This window comes from Calidris pugnax, unplaced genomic scaffold (genome assembly GCF_001431845.1).
Source record: "Calidris pugnax isolate Ruff unplaced genomic scaffold, ASM143184v1 scaffold125, whole genome shotgun sequence".
NCBI classification, from domain to species: Eukaryota; Metazoa; Chordata; class Aves; order Charadriiformes; family Scolopacidae; genus Calidris; species Calidris pugnax.
This window is the reverse complement of record NW_015090906.1, coordinates 4,112,498-4,131,392: the sequence shown is the minus strand read 5'-3', so window position 1 is coordinate 4,131,392 and position 18,895 is coordinate 4,112,498. Positions and strand designations below refer to the sequence as shown.

The window sequence follows — 18,895 nt, the reverse complement described above, 5'->3', positions numbered from 1 at the left end:
AGCTCCGAGCCCAGTCAGCAAGGTGGTTATGTGCTGCTCTTTTTTTTTGTGTGATGTAAATAAGCACCACAGACACAAAGAGAGGAGTTACATAAAGACCTCTACCTGCTCCTGAAATATCTTGGCAAGAGGTGCACAGTCGGTCAGTTTAATAAACCTCACGACATCAGTCACGGTCCACTCCAATGGATTGCTGTCCAGGATGAGCTTCTCTTCTTCTTCTTGCTTCATTTCCTACAAAAAAAAAACAAAAAAGCTCTCATGAAGAAAACTACCTTGTGTGGAGAACCAGGGCGGGGATGCCTCCTCAGATGAGAAAGGCTTGGCACCGAAGGTTAATTTACAGAATCACAGAATCTTCTAGGTTGGAAGGGACCTTAAAGATCGTCTTGTCCAACCATCAACCTCACTGACAAAAATAGACACCCGCACAACAAACAAGAAGCATCACCATCACTAAACCATACCTCCCAGCATGACATCAACCTGTCTTTTGAACACCTCCAGGGATGGTGCCTCAACCACCTCCCTGGGCAGCCCATTCCAATGCCTGATAACCCTTTCAGTGAAAAATTTTTTCCTAATATCCAGCCTGAACCTCCCCTGGCGCAACTTGAGGCCATTTCCTCTTGTCCTGTCGCCTGTGACTTGAGAGAAGAGACCGACCCCCACCTCTCTACACCCTCCTTTCAGGGAGTTGTAGAGAGCAATAAGGTCTCCCCTCAGCCTCCTCTTCCCCAGGCTGAATAACCCCAGCTCCCTCAGCCTCTCCTCATAAGACTTGTGCTCCAGACCCCTCACCATCTTTGTTGCCCTTCTCTGGACCCGCTCAAGCACCTCGATGTCTTTTTTGTGGTAGGGAGCCCAAAACTGGACACAGTACTCGAGGTGGGGCCTCACCAGTGCCCAGTACAGGGGGATCATCACCTCTCGGGCTCAACTCGCCACACTGTTCCTGATACAGTCCAGGATGTTGTTGGCTTTCTTGGCCACCTGGGCACACTGCTGGCAATTTAGGAAGAACATTGCTGTGAAAGCCTACGGGCATACTCACTTCCTTGACTTGGGTGCACTTCTCCGCCTCGCTGTAGGAGTGGGGCTGCGGTCTCCGGCTCCGTCGGGCTCTCTCCATGGGAGGAGGTCTATCTGACTCAGTGCTGCTCCGCAAGGTGACCGCTCGCCGGGGCCTGGCAGAGGGGACCTCAGCAGAAGAGGTATCTGTCTGGTCATCCCGGAGCTCTGAGCTGGTTTCCTCACTTCCCGTCTCGTCCTCCATCACATCCGGCTCGTCATCTTCGCTCTCCTGCACAAGGACCATCAGAGAAACAGCATCCAGGCTCGGAGATTAATACAAATTGAAAGGCACTTGGGTCAAACTGCATGCCTGTGCCCATGCTGGTCCTGGATAACATTTATTTTAACCAAATTATCCCATTTTCATTACAGTGCTAAGCAGATTAGCCCTCAATTTAGATTTGTTACAAAATGTAGAAGAAAAAAGATACATGATGGGCAAATCCTTTTTTCTGTTTCCAACAAAAGGTCAACAGCCATAACTCATCAAGCATGAAATGTTCCTCTGTTGGGCCGGTGTCTCAAACCTTGTGGCACCGCAGATGTGTGTGAGAAGGGGAAATGGAAAATACTAAAAGGATGAAACGAAACTCAGCTTGTTTGAGATGAACTAAAATCACAACTAGGCTTGAATTTAAACCTTCACCTTGCTTCAAATTGTCATGGGTGTCTCTAGTACTGAAAGGAAGGAAATTTTGGTGCCATTTAAAAACATCTAGATGTACAAGTGTATACTTGTACTTGGTTTCTTAGATGGCATTTCTGTAAAACTCAGGACAAACAATTTCACCCAGATTTCCCTGACTTCAGTCCAACACCTAACGGCTAGAAGTGAAGAACAAATTTCCATTTAAAGGATATTATGCCAGATTCCTGTTATTTCTGTCACACAGAGCTTGCAAGCACACACCAAGTTATGGAAACTGTGTATTTTGAACTTTATATATACAAAAATGGCCCAAATGGCTTTGACAGCTTTGCTCTGATCAAAGTGTGAGCATGTATCCAAGCCATATGCTCAGTGAAAGAGCAATTTTAGACGAAGTTAGTTATATTGGCTGAAAGGTTGAAAAAATTGGCTAATGGTTGATTTAGGCTTAAGATGAGTTTATTTCAGTATAAATTCCTTTGAAGCAGGTATAATCTAAGGAAATGAAGCAGAACTGCACCTAAATGAGGACAAAGTCATGAAGATGGAAGCAATCAACTGAAAGCTGACTAAAATAACCCCCTCCAGCTGAAGTAGAGAGAATTTAAGTAAATTAGTTTTATTTCACGTTGCACCAAGCAGCAATCACTGACACTCAGCAGAAGAAGGGAAACCACACATGAACTTTGGTGTTGCTATCACGGGAAAACCACCCAGGAATGGGCCACACAGAACTAAGTCTGCTCCAGGTTGCATTTAGTCACAAATCATTGCTGAAGCTGGGATCCCATCACTTCACACAGCATACTGAAAAGACTGAGGCCTCAAATACCACATATTTGGGACACAAACCATTTTCTTGCTTTCTAAAGCTTCTAGAACATCTACTGCTTGATGTTGTGAACAAAGAATATCAAGAATGGTTAATGAAAAAATAAAAGCCCTTGAAACCATAATTGCCTGAGAGTTAATTTTATTTATTATAAGATTTAGAGACCTTAGACATGGATGACAGACCTCCTTCACTCTGCTAGATGCTGCACAAAGCATCTAACAGGCTCATCTGCCTGCCTACAGGCTTATAAGGCAGCAAAAGAAAACAAATATATAATATTAGACAGCACATTAGCTAGTAAGCATTACAAAGGTGGAACCAAAACTCTATTTGCTAACTCTAGAATGGGCAAGGGTAAAAGCCCCCAAAGCATCCCAATAAAACCAGTCTGACCTTAGGAAAACAGAGCAGCAAGGAGGGATTCAAAATGGAAAATGGAAGTGCTGAGGTTTGCTGAGAAGTCCCTCAGAAGGAAGGTGCAGATGCGGGGAGAGAAAAGCACCGAGGGGCTTTTGCTGATTTACCCCAGTGCAACATGTACCTCTGCAGAGCCCGCAGCATTCGCATCGATAGCCGACGACCTCCTCTTCTTCTGCACAAAGATGGATTTCCGCCTTTTTCTGCGTCTGGCTGGCTTCACATGTCCACTTTTCATGTTGTTATTTTCCCCAATCGGTGGCTTAATGATTTTTTTCCTCTTCCCATAATAATAAGCTGGAGAAATGAAGCAAAACACTCTTTAAAACCTTTAACTACTTAGAGAAGGAAACTTTGGCTTGTTTCTTCCTACTGATTCAGTACTGCACTCTAGGTGCACTTTTACGAGGAACTTTAAAATACATTAATTTGGAAAAAACCGCCAGTGTAAATATAAGATATCATTTTGGACTAGCGCAGAGTGTTACAGATCTTACGCATACACATTTATTGGTGATGAATGAGGAGTTCAGAATTTAACCCTACAATGTGTACTTAGGAAAAGCTTCCACTAAGCTGAGCAGAGATTTGGAGGGAGAGGGTCTAGCACGTTTCCGATTTAATCCAATGCCCTTCAGCATGAGTTAACAGTCTTAGATAGACTTTCAGTTGTGAACGTTTTCAGCAGAGAGCGGAGAGTGATCCTGAATTATCTGCATTTGTTCAATGCACAAAGGAATGGGTTTTTATTACCTTCGACTATTTCATGGCCCAAGTTGAAATTAAAAATGTGAGAGTCCTCTGACCTTACATTAGAAGCTTGTGTTAGGTGCCTTTGACATGCTCTACAGCATCCTCCGGGGCTGCCCTTCGTCAGGGACAACTAAAATGGCACTTGGCACCCATGTCAAAGTTCGTAACTGAACTGAGCATTTCATCAAATCAATGGAGTTTTGAGGAACAATTCATCCAGTCACATACAACCATCAACTCTGAGATGAAATTTCAGCTGGAGATTGTCTCCCCTAGCTGTACTCCTCCAGATCTCTATTTGCTGCCAGTGGGAGCCAGGAGTCTAGCTCAGGTGTGGACTTCTACAGAAACCCATATTCAATGGTCTGAATATCTCCCTGAGCCCATTTCCCCTCCTGCTCTGGTGCCAAACAGAAGCTAATTGGTTTAAATCAATCATACTGGTTTCTTGAAACCTGTGTGGAAGAAGGATAGCACTCATTTCCACTTTTTCCTGACCAGTTCAAGAGCCATTATCAGTAACATGGACAACCAAAAATGTTGAGCACATGCTTAACTTCAGCCTTCCTGAATAGGTAGGAACATGTTTAAACATTAAACACCCTGAGCAGAGAAAGTCAATGCTCCAAAACTCCTTCCAGCACCTCAGAACCATGATACTGGCCTGTGCTGGTGCGTATGCCAGAAACTCTTCACTGAGAGTTCATGTCACTTAAGGAAGCTGTCTCAGATGTAGCAGTTTAAATCTTAGCTGGCCACTGCAGGCTCCTTTTATGTGCTCCTTATGTTAATTTTACATACGAAGAAAAGTCAAGACTTCCAAAAAGTAATGACTTTCAAACAGATATATTAGGATGGAGAGAGATGGACAGTTTTCTGGAGATGCTTACTTCTCTGTACAGAATACTGAGGGAGCCTGTGGTGGCCTGGTCAGGATTAATTGCTCCTAGATGAGATGAATCCCACTCACTATTAATGCATTACACAACTCCTGTTCTCCATCACTAGCTCATGCACAGTCTCCCACCGTCCTGATCCCCAGCTAGCACCAAGAAGCATTTTGGCCAATACTCACTGTACTTGGTTTTAGTATGAATGGAGCAGTTCTCTGGGCAGACTTCAGCCACCAGAACAGGACTGAACAAGTTGGGGCAGCACTCCAACTTTGCACAGACTCTTCTGCAGAAATCCGCCACCTGATCCGAGGTCCGCACAATCTTAACAGTCGCCCTGTATGTCTTCCCTCTGTATCTAGAAAAAAGAATGACAAGACCCCATGTCACCAATCAAGCGATGTCCTTCGATGCTACAGACCAATCTCTGTTAGGGAGATACCTTCCCTAATGACTTTTGGGAGAGTGCCTCTCTTGGGAAGGCAGGCAGAACAGGTCTGCTTGTTTTAGTGGCTCCATTTCAGATGGACTTGAGGAAGGAAAGGCAGGATGAAATGATCCCGGAATCAGAGGTGTGGACATGACTTAGGGAGGAATGCATGTACAGATTGGATATATCTGTAGGTAAGGCAAGAGATGGCAAAAAAATCACAGTAGGCTTGGCCATACTACAAACTGATGCAAAGTTTTGAGGAAAAGGATGTAGTCTCTCCTCATATACTGATCTGCAATGAGAAGCTTGCAGAACTTTGCGGTCACCACCCTGTACATGGGCTACATTGGAGACTGTCTCTAAGCCTCTGTTGGTCTTAGAATCATAGAATCATAGAATGGTTTGGGTTGGAAGGGACCTTAAAGATCATCTAGTTCCAACCCCCCTGCCATGGGCAGGGACACCTCCCACTAGACCAGGCCGCTCAAATAGCCATCCAGCCTGGCCTTGAACACCCCCAGTGATGGGGCATCCACGACCTCCCCGGGCAACCTGTTCCAGTGCCTCATCACCCTCTTCTCCAATGCCATCTTTCTTGAGGCAGCTCTCACATCATGTCCCAGCTCACAAGAATCCCACAGTTTTGTCGTGCTGTCTGTGGTTGTATCTGGGTGAATCCGGATTGTATGTATGTCATACAGGGACCAGACAACTTCACCGCTATGAGATGTGGGTGATGCAAGACCCGAGGAACAAACCAGGAGCCTCTTGAGTCAGTTAACAGGGCTGTGAGAACAGGCCCTAAAAACCGTGATTCCTACGGGGAATGCTTAGAGCAGATGCAATGAAAGGTTTGTCTTAAATTTGTTATCCATGTGCTACTAAAACATTTATTCCGGTGTTTTATATGAAGTGTTTCTGAGCGATAAATGGCTAAGAAAGATACAGTTACATCCCTGCTGTAATACATTGTAGATGTGAACTCTGAAAAACCAATTATCCCCACAATTTATTAAACAGCGGCACCAAGCTATTGTAAACAGTGAGATAAGGTTTTTACAACATCACTTGCACGTCCTGAGGAATGCAACACAAGAGACAATCACGCGAGCACCTGGTGTTAAGGCATTATAAATGTGCTTAGAGGAGAGAAAAGTAACATGCACAAAAGAAAAAGAGGGAGAGACAGTGAAAGAAAGCTTACTGGATGGGAGGCACTGAAAGACAAAGATACAGTCATCAGGAAAAATGAGACAAAGCACTTGCGAGTGTATTAAGACCCACAGCTCCCCAGCAGGGAGGCAGCTGCTGATAGTCAGATGTGGAAAAGGAGGAGGAGGAGAAGGTGAAACAATGAAGACGTGGCCAGAGAGTTAAAACACACAGCACGAACCCAGATTCAACTCCCTCTCTCCGAAGGTTTTACCGAGTTGCACAAAGCAACTGAGAAACCACCTCCTGCTGCTCTCCCTCCCAAAAGCTCTTTCTGGAAGCACTGGGGTATGGGCAAAGGGTTCAAGACTTGGGGTACCCAAATGAAATTAGGGTCTGAGAACAGCCCAGTCCAACCATCCTCATGTCTCAAAAGACTTGATCCAAAATATCATCTTGACACAAAATTTGTCCAGAACCTAACTGGGCAAGGTACCATGCTCTGATACCCCATTTGGTGGCTGACCAAGGACCCCAGGTCATGGTGACAATTCTGGATTCATCCATCCGAATGAATAAATAAATGAATGAATAAATTACTTCATTAGCCAACTCTTCATGCACCCCAACAGACCTGGACAGATGATGTCAAATCAAAAAAGCGTTCCTTCCAGACACAGAGCACTGTTATCTCAGCCTCCCTATGGAACAGCTGCACAGGCAGGCTGGCTAAAGAGGGTTTGGCTATTATCAAATGAAATAATTCCACAGTCATTTAAATATATCTGCGTATAATCATTTTTTATTTCTTTTCAGTGTGTTTGAAAAGAGTCCTGCCCTTATTATTTCTCCAGGAGCCATTAAGTTTAATGATGGACTAGAGTATTAAGCTGACAAGTCTGACTCCTATGACAGGCTGCAGAATTTCATCACGTTACCTTCACCTGAACCCCAACAACTTTGGTTGGACTAAAGCATCACCTCCAGAAAAGCAGCAGCTTCCCCTCAAGGGTCTCCACACTGGAGGAATCCTGGCAGCAGGAGCACCTGTACCCATATCTCATGAGCCTATGCTTCATTTTATGTCTGGATGTGTCTGGATTTAACTTGCATTTGTTTGTCCTTGTTCTGACTTTCACCACTAGGATGAAAAGAACGCATCTGGTCTTGTTTCCCTGCAAAAGCACTGTAATCAAATTGCCTCTTGATCTTCTTTCTTACAAGCTAAGAAAGCTGCCTGATGGGTATTATTCAAGGATGGCTGACTTCTTCTAACTGTGTGCTTCCTATTGTGTTTGGCTGCCCAGAAAGGACCCATTGTACCTGGTGAAAGAAAAAGATGAAACCAGGAAAATGAACAACTGACTCATTTCACAGTCTGGTTTGAATGCCATACACATAGCAATTAACAGAACGGGTGGCAAAATGGAGATCAACATGACTGCAGCAATAAGGCTCAATAACCCAAGGTGTTAGTACTGGCCGTAGTAATATTTTTACATTACTTTCACTTTGGCAGTGCCTCTTTCAACTATAAACCAAGTTCTACTAATATTTTCCATATTCCTCACACACTAAAGATTTTTAACACAAACACCACCAAATGTAATCTGAGCTGTTCTAGGACGGCCATGTGGAAAGAGCTCCATTGGATCTAATCAGAAAATGCCTTTCCATTAACAACGCTCAAAAAATTACCAACTACTGATATTCCTATTAATGTTTTCATACTAGGACTTCTATCTTCCCAACCACATTTAAGCAGTAAGTAACCTGCACACACAGCATGGCAGCTCTGGAGACTTGCAAAACACCGGTGTCAAGCACAACATTTTCAGTTTTCTTAGAAATCATCATTCTTTTCCAAAAGATTTTTCAGCTAAATCAAAATAAATATTCCTTTCCTCTCCATCCTTCTCTGCCCTCAGATCCCCAAAACTGAAGAAAACGCTTATGGCTGGAACTACTTCCATGAAAAATATACTCAGGATCTTTGCTGATCCATGAGCAACAATAGTAAGCTAACAGTACTTTGCTGGCAATATCATTCTCCTGCTGAAGCTTCCTTTGGTGATAAAATAGATCAGAGTTTCATGAGAACAAAATGTCTTCTATGAGCGCTCTCGCTAGGGACCGTTATGCGATGACGTGAAAAGCCTCATGCTGAAGCCACTTCAAACAACAAGAGCATTGAGACTACCCTCATTTTCAAAGGTCTTGTCCACAGTTCTGACAATCTTTGAGACTATTTTGAACAATTCACTGGCTAAAAGCCTAAACATCCTTTCAGGAGACCAAAAACTCCTACCTGTCCTTTTGCAACACATTTCCAATTTGTCTTATGAGCTTGAAGTCGGCCAAATACGAGAAATCTCCAGGAAATACACAGCACACAATCAAAGCCTCCCTGCCTTGGATCTACCAGAAGCAACTTAGCAGTACAGCAGTAGAAATTGTCCAACATCCTCTTCATTTTGTTTGAATCCGACCCTGCCTGTATGGGCCATTGCAACTGCCAATGACAGAAAACCCTAAAGTTTTCATCAAAACCCTGATACCCTTGGAACTACTCAGTGTATCTTGAACACCAAAGATTTTGCAAATAATCTAAGTCTAGCTAAAATCAACAAAAAATGTAGTTATCTTCCTCCAAAGTTATTTAATCATCTAGTGATGCTTTCTACTCTCAAAGATAGGATTCAGAAAGGGCTTTGGAATTACTCTGTTTGTAAGGACATGTTTTGTTAACTCTTCTGGTTACAGAAAGAAAGAGTTTAAGTCATTCCACTGGTATCAATGACTTCTGCCTCCAGTATCTGGCATAGAAGGCCACCTGATCACACTAACTCACCCTGGCAGTGCCTCAAGAACTATGTGGCAGAGCTCATGTGGACAACGAACCAGATCATATGAGCTTTGTACTGACCTTTGAGGAGCACTGTTAATAACTGGCTGCCATTATTCACATAATACCACGGATTGCAACCCTTTGGGATCAGTTGTCCAGCCAACTTTCCACTCATCACACACACATCCACTCCACATCTCCACAGCTTGGCTGTAAGGACGCTATGGAAGACTGTGCTGAAAGCATGGCTAAAATCAATGTAAATAACCTCCACTGCTTTCCCATTCCCAGCTGTTAAGCCAGTTACTTCATCACATCAGGCACAATTTGCCCTTTGAAAACCCATGCTGGTTCTTCCCAGTCACCTGTTTGTCCTGCATGTTACTGGAAATGGTTTCCAAAAGGATTTGCCCAATAACCTTCCCAGGAACGTTAGGCTGACAGCCTGTAGTTTCTTGGATTCTCCTTGTCCTTCTGGAGGAAGGGTGTGATGTTTGCCTTTTTCCAGACATCAGAAAACTTCACTGATCATCATCAACTTTCAAACATGACAGAGCAGCCTTTCAATGACATTGGCCGGTTCCCTCAAGCTGAGCTGGCTGCATCCCATCTGGTTCCACGCACTTGTGGACATCGAGCTTGCCTGTAGTGTCTCTGGCTTCTTCTCCATCTACTGTGGGTGACACCTCACTCCCTCAAACAGTAACAGGGACCTGGGAGGCCCGAGAGCAACCCTTGCTAGCAAAGGCTGAGACAAAGCAGACTTCAAACACCTCAGCATCATCTACCACAAATGAAAGTCTTCTAAAGCACCCCAGTGAAAAGACTTTATTGGAAATACAGTCTCATAAACAAGCCATGGTGTCTGTGACGGGGTCGGGGGGGGGGGTACATTCCTGGAGTGCAGCTACTGGATTAGCAACTCTCAGAATGTCATTTAAAGGAGGAGTCCAGGAATACTCCTTTTTCTTATTTTGATTAACTGGGCTTCATACAGGACCCAGGAGATAAACAGTACCAGTGTGTGCAGAGGGTTATGTCCAAAGTCCTGCAAAAATGGGTAAGTCCAAACAGCCCCTCTTATAGCCCTTAGAAATTTAAGCCTTTAAAAAGCATAAAGTCCCTCAAGCATTTTATGTAAAATTAGGAAGCCATATCCAGATGTAGGCACTGAACTTAAAGCATCTTTAAGAGCTGGACGCCCACAGCTTTGGCTGGCCCTCATGGGACTTCAGAAGATCAGGCCTGACATTTCTAACTCATGATCACCAATAAATCAGGTTTGACTATTTTCAGAGGGAGCCAGCAGCACTGATGGGAAGCGACTGCCATCACGCACCGCAGACACATCTCTTCAGACAGTCTAAATTGTTTATCTTCTTTGCAACGCTACTGTAATTGATTCTGTGCTGGTCACTCACGACAGCAAAGTAAATTCAGGGTACCCCAGGACTGAGATAAGGCGTTCCTGGCAGTGTACAATTTGGCATTGGGGCCAGTGTGGGGGGAAAACAGCTTTTTCCTCCCCGTCCTCCTCCTTCCCCTCTGCTCTACCCCCACTGCAGCCGCCGCCGCCGCCAACAAACAACAACATTGTCAAGATGCAAGGAGTTGTCAGTTGACATCAGAAGGAAGGCGGTGACACGACATGTCACATTACAGCACAGACGCCCCGGCTGGCTGTAGAGCTGTCATCATTAGCAGCATGACACCATCGGTGTAGCTGGGAGCTGGTGTAGACAGGCGTTTGCTCGTTACGGGTCTCTGTTTAAGATTCTGGAGCACCACTGGCTGTCATACCTGATGCAACGTGTCGCGTGCTATTTGTGCATCCCAGGGTATCTGACTTCACCAGCATGTTTTCTTCTCTGCTTCTGCACAACCAAATGCAATTAAAGCCCTGATACGCTTCTTGATGAAGTGGCTTAACCAAACTCAGGAAGGAAAAAAAGAAGTCCTAGGGGACTCCGACAGTCTTAGCACATATCTACCCTTTGCCACCTACTCTTAGAAGCACTCAAACTATCTGCAGGCAAGCTGGTATGACTGGCCAGCACTGCTCTGAGACAGAGCTCCAGTCTCAGAAGCCAGACAGAATCATAGAATTGCCTAGGTTGGAAGGGACCTTTCAGATCATCTAGCCCAACTGTTAACACTGACAAAAAACATCACTAAACCGTGTCCCTCAGCATGGAAGGGACCTTTCAGATCATCTAGCCCAACTGTTAACACTGACAAAAAACATCACTAAACCGTGTCCCTCAGCATCACCTCTACCCATCTTTTAAATACCTCCAGCGATGGTGACTCCACCACTTCCCTGGGCAGCCTGTTCCAATGTTTGATAACCCTTTCAGTGAAGAATTTTTTCCTAATATCTAATGCTGTCCAGCCCCATTACTTCAGTCTCCTCAGAGGACAATGCCATACCAAATAAGAACACATTTCTATGCTTGGAAGTCACTCCAAAACATGCTGTCCCAGCTCTGTAATGACTGAACCTGTAATGAGCCTGTAATGACCCATTGTGTGGCTTGATAAAGTTGAAAGATGCTGCTTGACTCGCTGAAGAGCTGAGATTGTTGCCTCTTGGGGTAGGCATCATGCAGGAACATGTACACATCCTGAGACTGGCTGATCAACATAAAATACAAAGCTTCCTTGCTGGAAAGCATTGGTCTACTTCTATCTGGCAGGCTACATGTATACAAGATAGATCCCATCCAGCTGGCTGCCCTGATAAATAAACAGGAGGAAAGGGGCACAGGAATGAATGGGAAGAAGCATCGGGGGGAAGGTAATGGAGATGGAAGTGCTCATCACAGCATGATTAGCACACCAGGCAACAATGAGGGAGGAAAAGTGGTTGATGTGATATGGGTGAGTGACTATCTCTAGCAGCCCATGTTGGCCTTCCTGGTGTAAGCACCAGCAAGCTGCCTGGGGTCTCAGTGGACTGGGCTGTAGACAGAACTACCAAGGACAATACATCCCTGCACTTGATGGTCAGTTCAGTGTCTTCCAGGCTGTCTTCCATTAGCAATAAGGATTGCAGCAGCCTTAAGAACTAGATACTGCTGCTTTTTCACAAGGCAGGTATCTACACCCAAATGAGAAATGCCTACAAAGTCCTATTTTGGATACTGCTGATAGGAAAACTGCCTGTAAGTTCACCTCATTGCAGGACAGGACATTAAGCTGGGGCGTTATAACTTGATTTCATAATTGCTAAGTACCTGTAGAAGTGCATTATATAATATTTGCTAGTACAAGGTGTGGGAGCCTGGAATCAATGAAAACCAGGTCATGGACGATGACTTGTTTTTAATGAAAATCTGCCTGCACAAGGATGACTTTTAGATTTCCATCCACAAGATTTCCACTGACAAACACAAAAACATGACTTTCCACATGGGTGAAAGAAGCAAATTAAAAATGGGATTTTCTAGTAGCTTTTTATTTCCAATTGCAATCCTCCTTTAGAAAAGCAGTTTCTGAGTGTGTAGAATAAAAGGTCCTCAATTCTCTCTCTCAACCAGAGCACACATGAGCTTTCTGAAATACCTGCATGGCCAAAGATCAAATACAATAGCAATCAATAGTGCCATGTTTAACAGCCAATCATTTCAAATAACCAAGAGAAATTTGCTTTTATTTGAAAAGGAGTAAGAGTGTTCATTATAAAGGGTGAGATTCACTGCATTTAGCTTCAGTGCTCAAAAAGTCAAGGTGACCAAGTTCCTCAATGGAGAGAGCTGTCCTCAAAGAACTATTTGTTGACATCCATCTCCAAGAGGGAAGAATTGCTCTTTGGAGGGACACTGGAGAGACCTTAGGTGAGACTCTCCTTTCAGAGAGACAATGGCTGTTGAAACACATCCTAAGTGTAGTGCCCATTACATAAAGAAGACATAAACAGGTAACTTTTCAAGATGAAAGGGGAAATTGAGTAATTTCTAGATACAATTTTCTTAAGTGTTGTCAGATGACAATTGAAGCATAAATTCTAGAAAGGCCTCAAATCCTGATCTTAATCCCACATTCCCTACTTAAAAATGTGTCCCTGCTATTTTGTTTGCGCTTTTTCTTTGTGCCATTCGTTCTCACCAGCTTTTTCTGCATTAGAGTGACAGGCTCTATATTAAAAGCAGTAATGCTCCTACATTTAGAAAGCCAGGAATTGAGTTAATTCAATAATAGCCAAGCTTATAGGAACAGCTTATCATAAAACTCAGGACTTCACTGAATAAACATGGCATTTTTCATCAAAATCTGGATGGCTGCTTGGAGAAAGACAATAGAAATGAACTGTTCAGGTGAATATTTCATTTCTGAAGTTGCTATAGAATGAGACAAATAATTCAATGAAGCAAAGCGACAATTAGAAAAGTAAAACTCTCACAATAGAAGAAATCTTTTGTTCTCTTTTTTTCCCTCTCCTTCCTCCAGTCAGTTCCAATTTTGAAGGCTCACAAATAAAAGAGCACACGCTTAAGACTTACTTTGCTTTAAGTGTTTCCTCTTGGAAATTCCACTGAGGGTCTTCCACGAGCTGCAATTCTCGTAAAACACTCCCTGGCTTGTAGGCTGCATTGATCACCATGCTGAGAACCTATTGAGAGACAAAACCGACAACACTGATGGGTTTAAAAGTAGTCCCTGACCACACTGAATATGATCCCAGGTGCTGCATAGGCAGGAGCAGCTTATAGGTGCCAACTTAGGTTCAAGGCTGAAGAGGGTAAGTGCCAGATGCAATAAGAGCTCCCAGATTGGATCAATGTGCTAAACATATTGTAGATGACACATCGATCTGATACAGCGACTGCATTAAATGCTGATAGCTAACCCCAAAGATCTCCTGTTAGTCAGTATTTTTCTTTGAGACAGACCCTCTCACCCAAAGCAGGTTCCATTTCCTGCATTCATACTGGCTCAATTTTATAAAAAGTGTAAATAATTCTGGTTGCTCAACCAGGTACAGAGTCATGTGTACTGTTACACACTGAATACTAAAGGGGAAATTCACATACTCGAGGTCAGCAATACGCTTAAGCATCTGAGTGCTGCGTGCCTTGACTGTATTAGCAGAATATTAATGAAGTATACACAAAAAGAGTTTGCAGGAGGTGTGCCTGAAACCCAGTGTGTGTCCACTCTGTACAACAAAACACGTGTGCCAGTCCATTTAATCCAAAGCCTTTGAGAATAAAAATGATTCCTACTATTGGCTCAGGGAATCTGAGCTTTAACAGTCTACACTTGGCCTAAGGAGATAAATATAAGAAAAACAAATCTCTTAACAGCACCAGACCATGTGTTTGAACACTCTGCATTGTATGTACATGAATGACCCCACAGTGAGTCTGGATTGGTTTGGATATAATTTAGCTCTTTACCTAATGCCTGTTCTTAATTCTTTGGGGAACTGCAAATGATTTCAGTACAATGAGCTTTAAGTTTCCTCAGCACCCATGAACGTGGTTCATCATAAATGAAAAACTGACTAGGTCATATTGCAAAGAGAAGTGCTTATGTTTTGCTGGGTTTTTTCCTTTTTTTTTTTCTTTTTTTAAACCCAGCAATGTGAGAGTTTTCTAGTATTTTGAAAACCTCACAGATTTAATTATTTTCAGGCAAGGTTTTCACTTAATGCTGCATAATACCTTGTAAAATGGTAGTGGTTTGAGTTGCCTGGCTAAGTTGTTTATTAGAAACAAAATTTGATTTATCATTGGGCCCTTGAAAACATTACTCAAGCTGCCCATCAAAAAAGTGATGCTTAATAATAGCACTGTCTTATTCAGCTCTGATCATCTGTACATCTCAAAGCACTCTATAAGGAAGGGCAGGAGCACATTTTCTCTCTCACACAAGGGGAAACTACAAGACAGATTTACCCACAGCTCTCCAGCTGGTTTCCATCTCATCACACAACCCGCTACACTAGTTACTTAGCCACACTGATTCCTAAGAGAACAAAAGAAAGCTTCTGAGTGAGCCCATCCAGTTGCTTGTCCACATCTTTTCTTGCCTGCCTCGCACTGTACCTACTGATGGAGCTCTGGTGTCTGGCACAGAGACCCAATGAAGGAAAACCAAAGGTGGCTTTTCAAAAAATGCCAAGATCCTGGGTATCTCCCATGCTCATTCATAACTCATCAAACGTGTTCCCTTTGTGTTCAGCAAGGACACATCCAGGGAGTTATTTATCACCTACACAGGAGCTTGTTGGGAAAGCTCTCCTTCAACACATTTCTACACCCACCCTGCTTGCCAGAAGCAGAAAGCAAGCATCACTTGCTGAGCAATTCCCACAAACAGTGCTGTCCTGCTCCTTTATCGAGGTGATGGTGTTTGTATGGGTTGTAAGAACAGGTAGAAAATGAGAAAGAAAAGAAAACCCAACCCTGCAAATAACACTTTGGCCATGCTTGGGGATTATCCCAGACTCCTAATCAACTCCAGCCCTGCAAAGACACAATACCAGGACTTTTCTCAAAGCTGGCTTGCCATCAGCAGGACTCTGTAAACTCTAAACTCAGTTTTAAAAAAGAGTGTTTTGTAAGAACAAACATTTCCCTTTAAGGGAAGAATTAAAAAAAAAAAAAGAAAAAAAAACTAAATTGGCTTTTACTCCTTTTGTATCTCAAATAAGTCACTAAGTTTGGCATTATACCCTACAGCAGGAGCCCATAACTATGTTAACAGTGTTATCTTCTAACAACATTATCACTTCATATTACACACTATTAAACACTGGGGAGATAAAAAGAACACTTTGTTTCTTGCGGAAGAATGAGCTGTGATTAAAGCAAAAACAGTGGAGAAACCCAGACCAGTTTCCAACTTTCTCTGGAGATGGGAAATTACTCCACCCGTATCAGACTGGTCAAATTTTGCTCTGATTCACTGAATTCCCTTAGGAGTGTGACCAGTCTGAGATTTTGGTAGTTTATTTTCAGCCCTCTCCATTAGGAGTGGTTTGGGTGCAGAAGGGTGGATTAGACACCACCAGCCTTTACTGCTACACATCTATGAGGTTCGATTTTGATACTGCTGAACATTGGATTTTCAAAGTAGGTTGGAGTCACATCATCACATCGGTGAGCACGAGCACACAGCACCACCACAAGCCTCTACCCAACCTTATCAACACCTGACACCTTAGCTATAAAGTTTTCCATGTCATAGATTTTCAAGGGCCCTTTTTCTGAGCACGTCTAGATGTGTCCGATGCCACTGGGAAGTCCAGCACCTTTCTTTCCATCATCGCTTTTTTGGTATTCACACATTTCCCAGCTCTCCACCCCTCTTCATTAATGATCCCAACCCTGGAGGTATCAGTGATGAGGTACAATTCAAAATACTGTTACACCTCTTCTGCTGTTCAAGGTTAGCATTCTTGCGAGGAGAAACTAAACTTCCCTCCTCCACCTGAGATGTGAGCCCCCATCTCCTATCTAACAGGAGAGACCCTAACTCCCAGGCTACCCTCAGGCAGGACAATAAGAAGTTATTTTATTTTCCTTGGAATAATGATGTGTCCGTGCGCCAGAGACAGAAGGGAAAAAAAAGAGTTCTTCAGGATTCTTTCATTAGATGATCAAGCATCAGAAAGTCCACTTTTGTTACAGTCAAGGTTGTAGCACTTAAGTGTTGACATGGTTATGACAGTCCACGACATTTCAACAATACAGATGTCCAGATTCTAAGTCAGAGGAACTACTACAGATGAGCTGAAGTCCACAGAGCAGTCCTGAGGAGGATGTTAGTGAATCCTCTTGCAGAAATGCAGTTATACCTTTCCAGGCTATAGAGGTTTCTGCCATTCCACCACCATAATCTGATCACTAATGATAACGCTATCAGCTCAGCTCAATTATATACATAAGGCTCAGTACAAGCTACTTAATTTTCTGAGCGCCATGATTTAATTATGCAAATTTCTCCTAAGAAGTCATGCTGTGCTCCAAAAAAATCCAAGTTGCAGAGTGCAATGGTCCTCCTTCACAAATGCTGCCTGATTTTTTCCTGTTTGCATCAGTTGGACAGTCACATTATCTTTAAACCCATTTTCTTTTTAAACAGAGAAAGAGCAAAGTGTCTTAAAAATAGTAGGAGCAGTAAGCAATGAGGCTAATTAATCTTTATGGCATATTTCCCAAAGATACAGTGGGTCATAGATCATCTGAAGTCTTAAAAGGATACCTCATTTTGTTTTACAATGTTGCTGTGTTAAGTTGTTGGCACAGATGGAAGAACTGTTCAGAAGTATTTTTTAGACATTCTGACCCGAGAACTAAATGTAAATCTTTATTTTAATTTAAGTTAGCACTCATTACATATCTTAGCTACTACACAGTCACTATTTTTCAGCCCAGATGCAGTTGTTGGATGGCAATAGTTGATGTTTGCACTGTACTTGGCTCCAAGTGTCAACTTCTTTTCCAAACAAGTATCTCAGGAATGAGACAAGCTTTGCAGCTGATGTTACACAACAGCCATTACCACCGCACTTGCCACTTGGGGTGAAAGAAATCACAATAAAGCACTGGTCTCAGCAGTGATTTGTGCTGGCACCAGGAATAATGAACAGCTAGGCTTTAAAAATAAGTTTGGCCCTAGGTAGCACAAGGGTTACTTGTCAGTCACCTGAGGCTTTGCATGGATGCAAGGATACACGCACACAAACACGCACAAAATTAAAATCAGTATTTTTGCTCATACTACCAAATAAGTTGCAATTGCTCGCAAGATTTTGCCAGGAAATCTTGTTCAAGGGCTGCCATTCTGGAAGGCACCTTTCCTCCCTGCAGAGCTCACAACCACTGAATCCAACACCAGGACAAAGCAATTGGGCAGAGATCAGGGGGATGCAGTAAAAACACAGAACTCGGCAGAAGTGTCTGCTCTGCTGGAAAAGAGGTGCTGCAGAAAAGCAAACCTATTCGTGCTGCCTCTCTCCCGACACCTCAGGTGAGAAAAGCCCAGGCCACCCAAATGGAAGGAGATGTTCCTACTCCCCACTATAAGGGTATTTCCTAACCCTGTTTACTCTAGATCCAAGCAGTACTGACCCACAGCTGTCTCACTACCAGCGTGCAGGCTGGTAGCACCAGATTGTCTGGAGCCAGATCCTGGATGATGCTTTACTTCAAGTTCAAGACCTTGGGGGAAAAGAGGGCTGAAGAACAACATGAATCACGGTCGTGCTTCATTCTTTGATCCAACCTTCATGGTTGAGTGTGGAGGAAGGCAGAGGATGGGGAGCTAATCCCTCAGCACCCAGCCAGGAGCAAGTTCTCCCATCACCTGGTGCAAGTTGGGAGAGGACATCTGCTCCCTTCTTGCTTTAGGTAATCCAGGCTGGGGAATAGGGCAGGACTTGTTCAGCTGGTTTTAGTCTGGGGTTGCCCTCAGTGCCAAACACAGCAGCATCTCCATTACAGAGATGCCCACTGTGAACTGGCTGGGAACTGGCACAGATTTTTAACTAGAGCATCTCTGAAGACAGTGAGTTATGGCTGGAGACCGGGGTGATTTAAAAAGCACTCGCCAGCCTGCTACAGACTCCGTTTTTCCTTCGTAGCTGCTGTTTTGAGTTGTCTTTCCCACCCTCCCCTGTGTGTTGCCAAAGTAAAGCCCATGTATAATTTATCTATTCCAGACAAGTTATGCTGATGCATAATTTACAATGGCCTGCAATTTTCCTATATAGTGAGAGAGAGATAATTATAACGCATTTGCATACTCAGGGCCACAACATCAGCGGGTGTAGCGAGACAAAGGCCTCAAGCTCAGCACCAAAACTGGGTTTGGAGGGAGCTCTGCAGCTGTG

General features: G+C 43.5%; 1 protein-coding gene across 1 annotated transcript in view; it reads right to left on the bottom strand.

Annotated features, from left to right (window-relative positions):
* SFMBT2 (Scm-like with four mbt domains 2) overlaps positions 1-18,895 on the bottom strand; it is a 188,246-nt gene that overhangs the window by 6,151 nt on the left and 163,200 nt on the right. Inside the window, exon 20 of the mRNA XM_014949114.1 lies at positions 106-234. Coding sequence (XP_014804600.1) covers positions 106-234 — 129 coding nt within the window. The remainder of the gene's footprint in view (positions 1-105; positions 235-18,895) is intronic.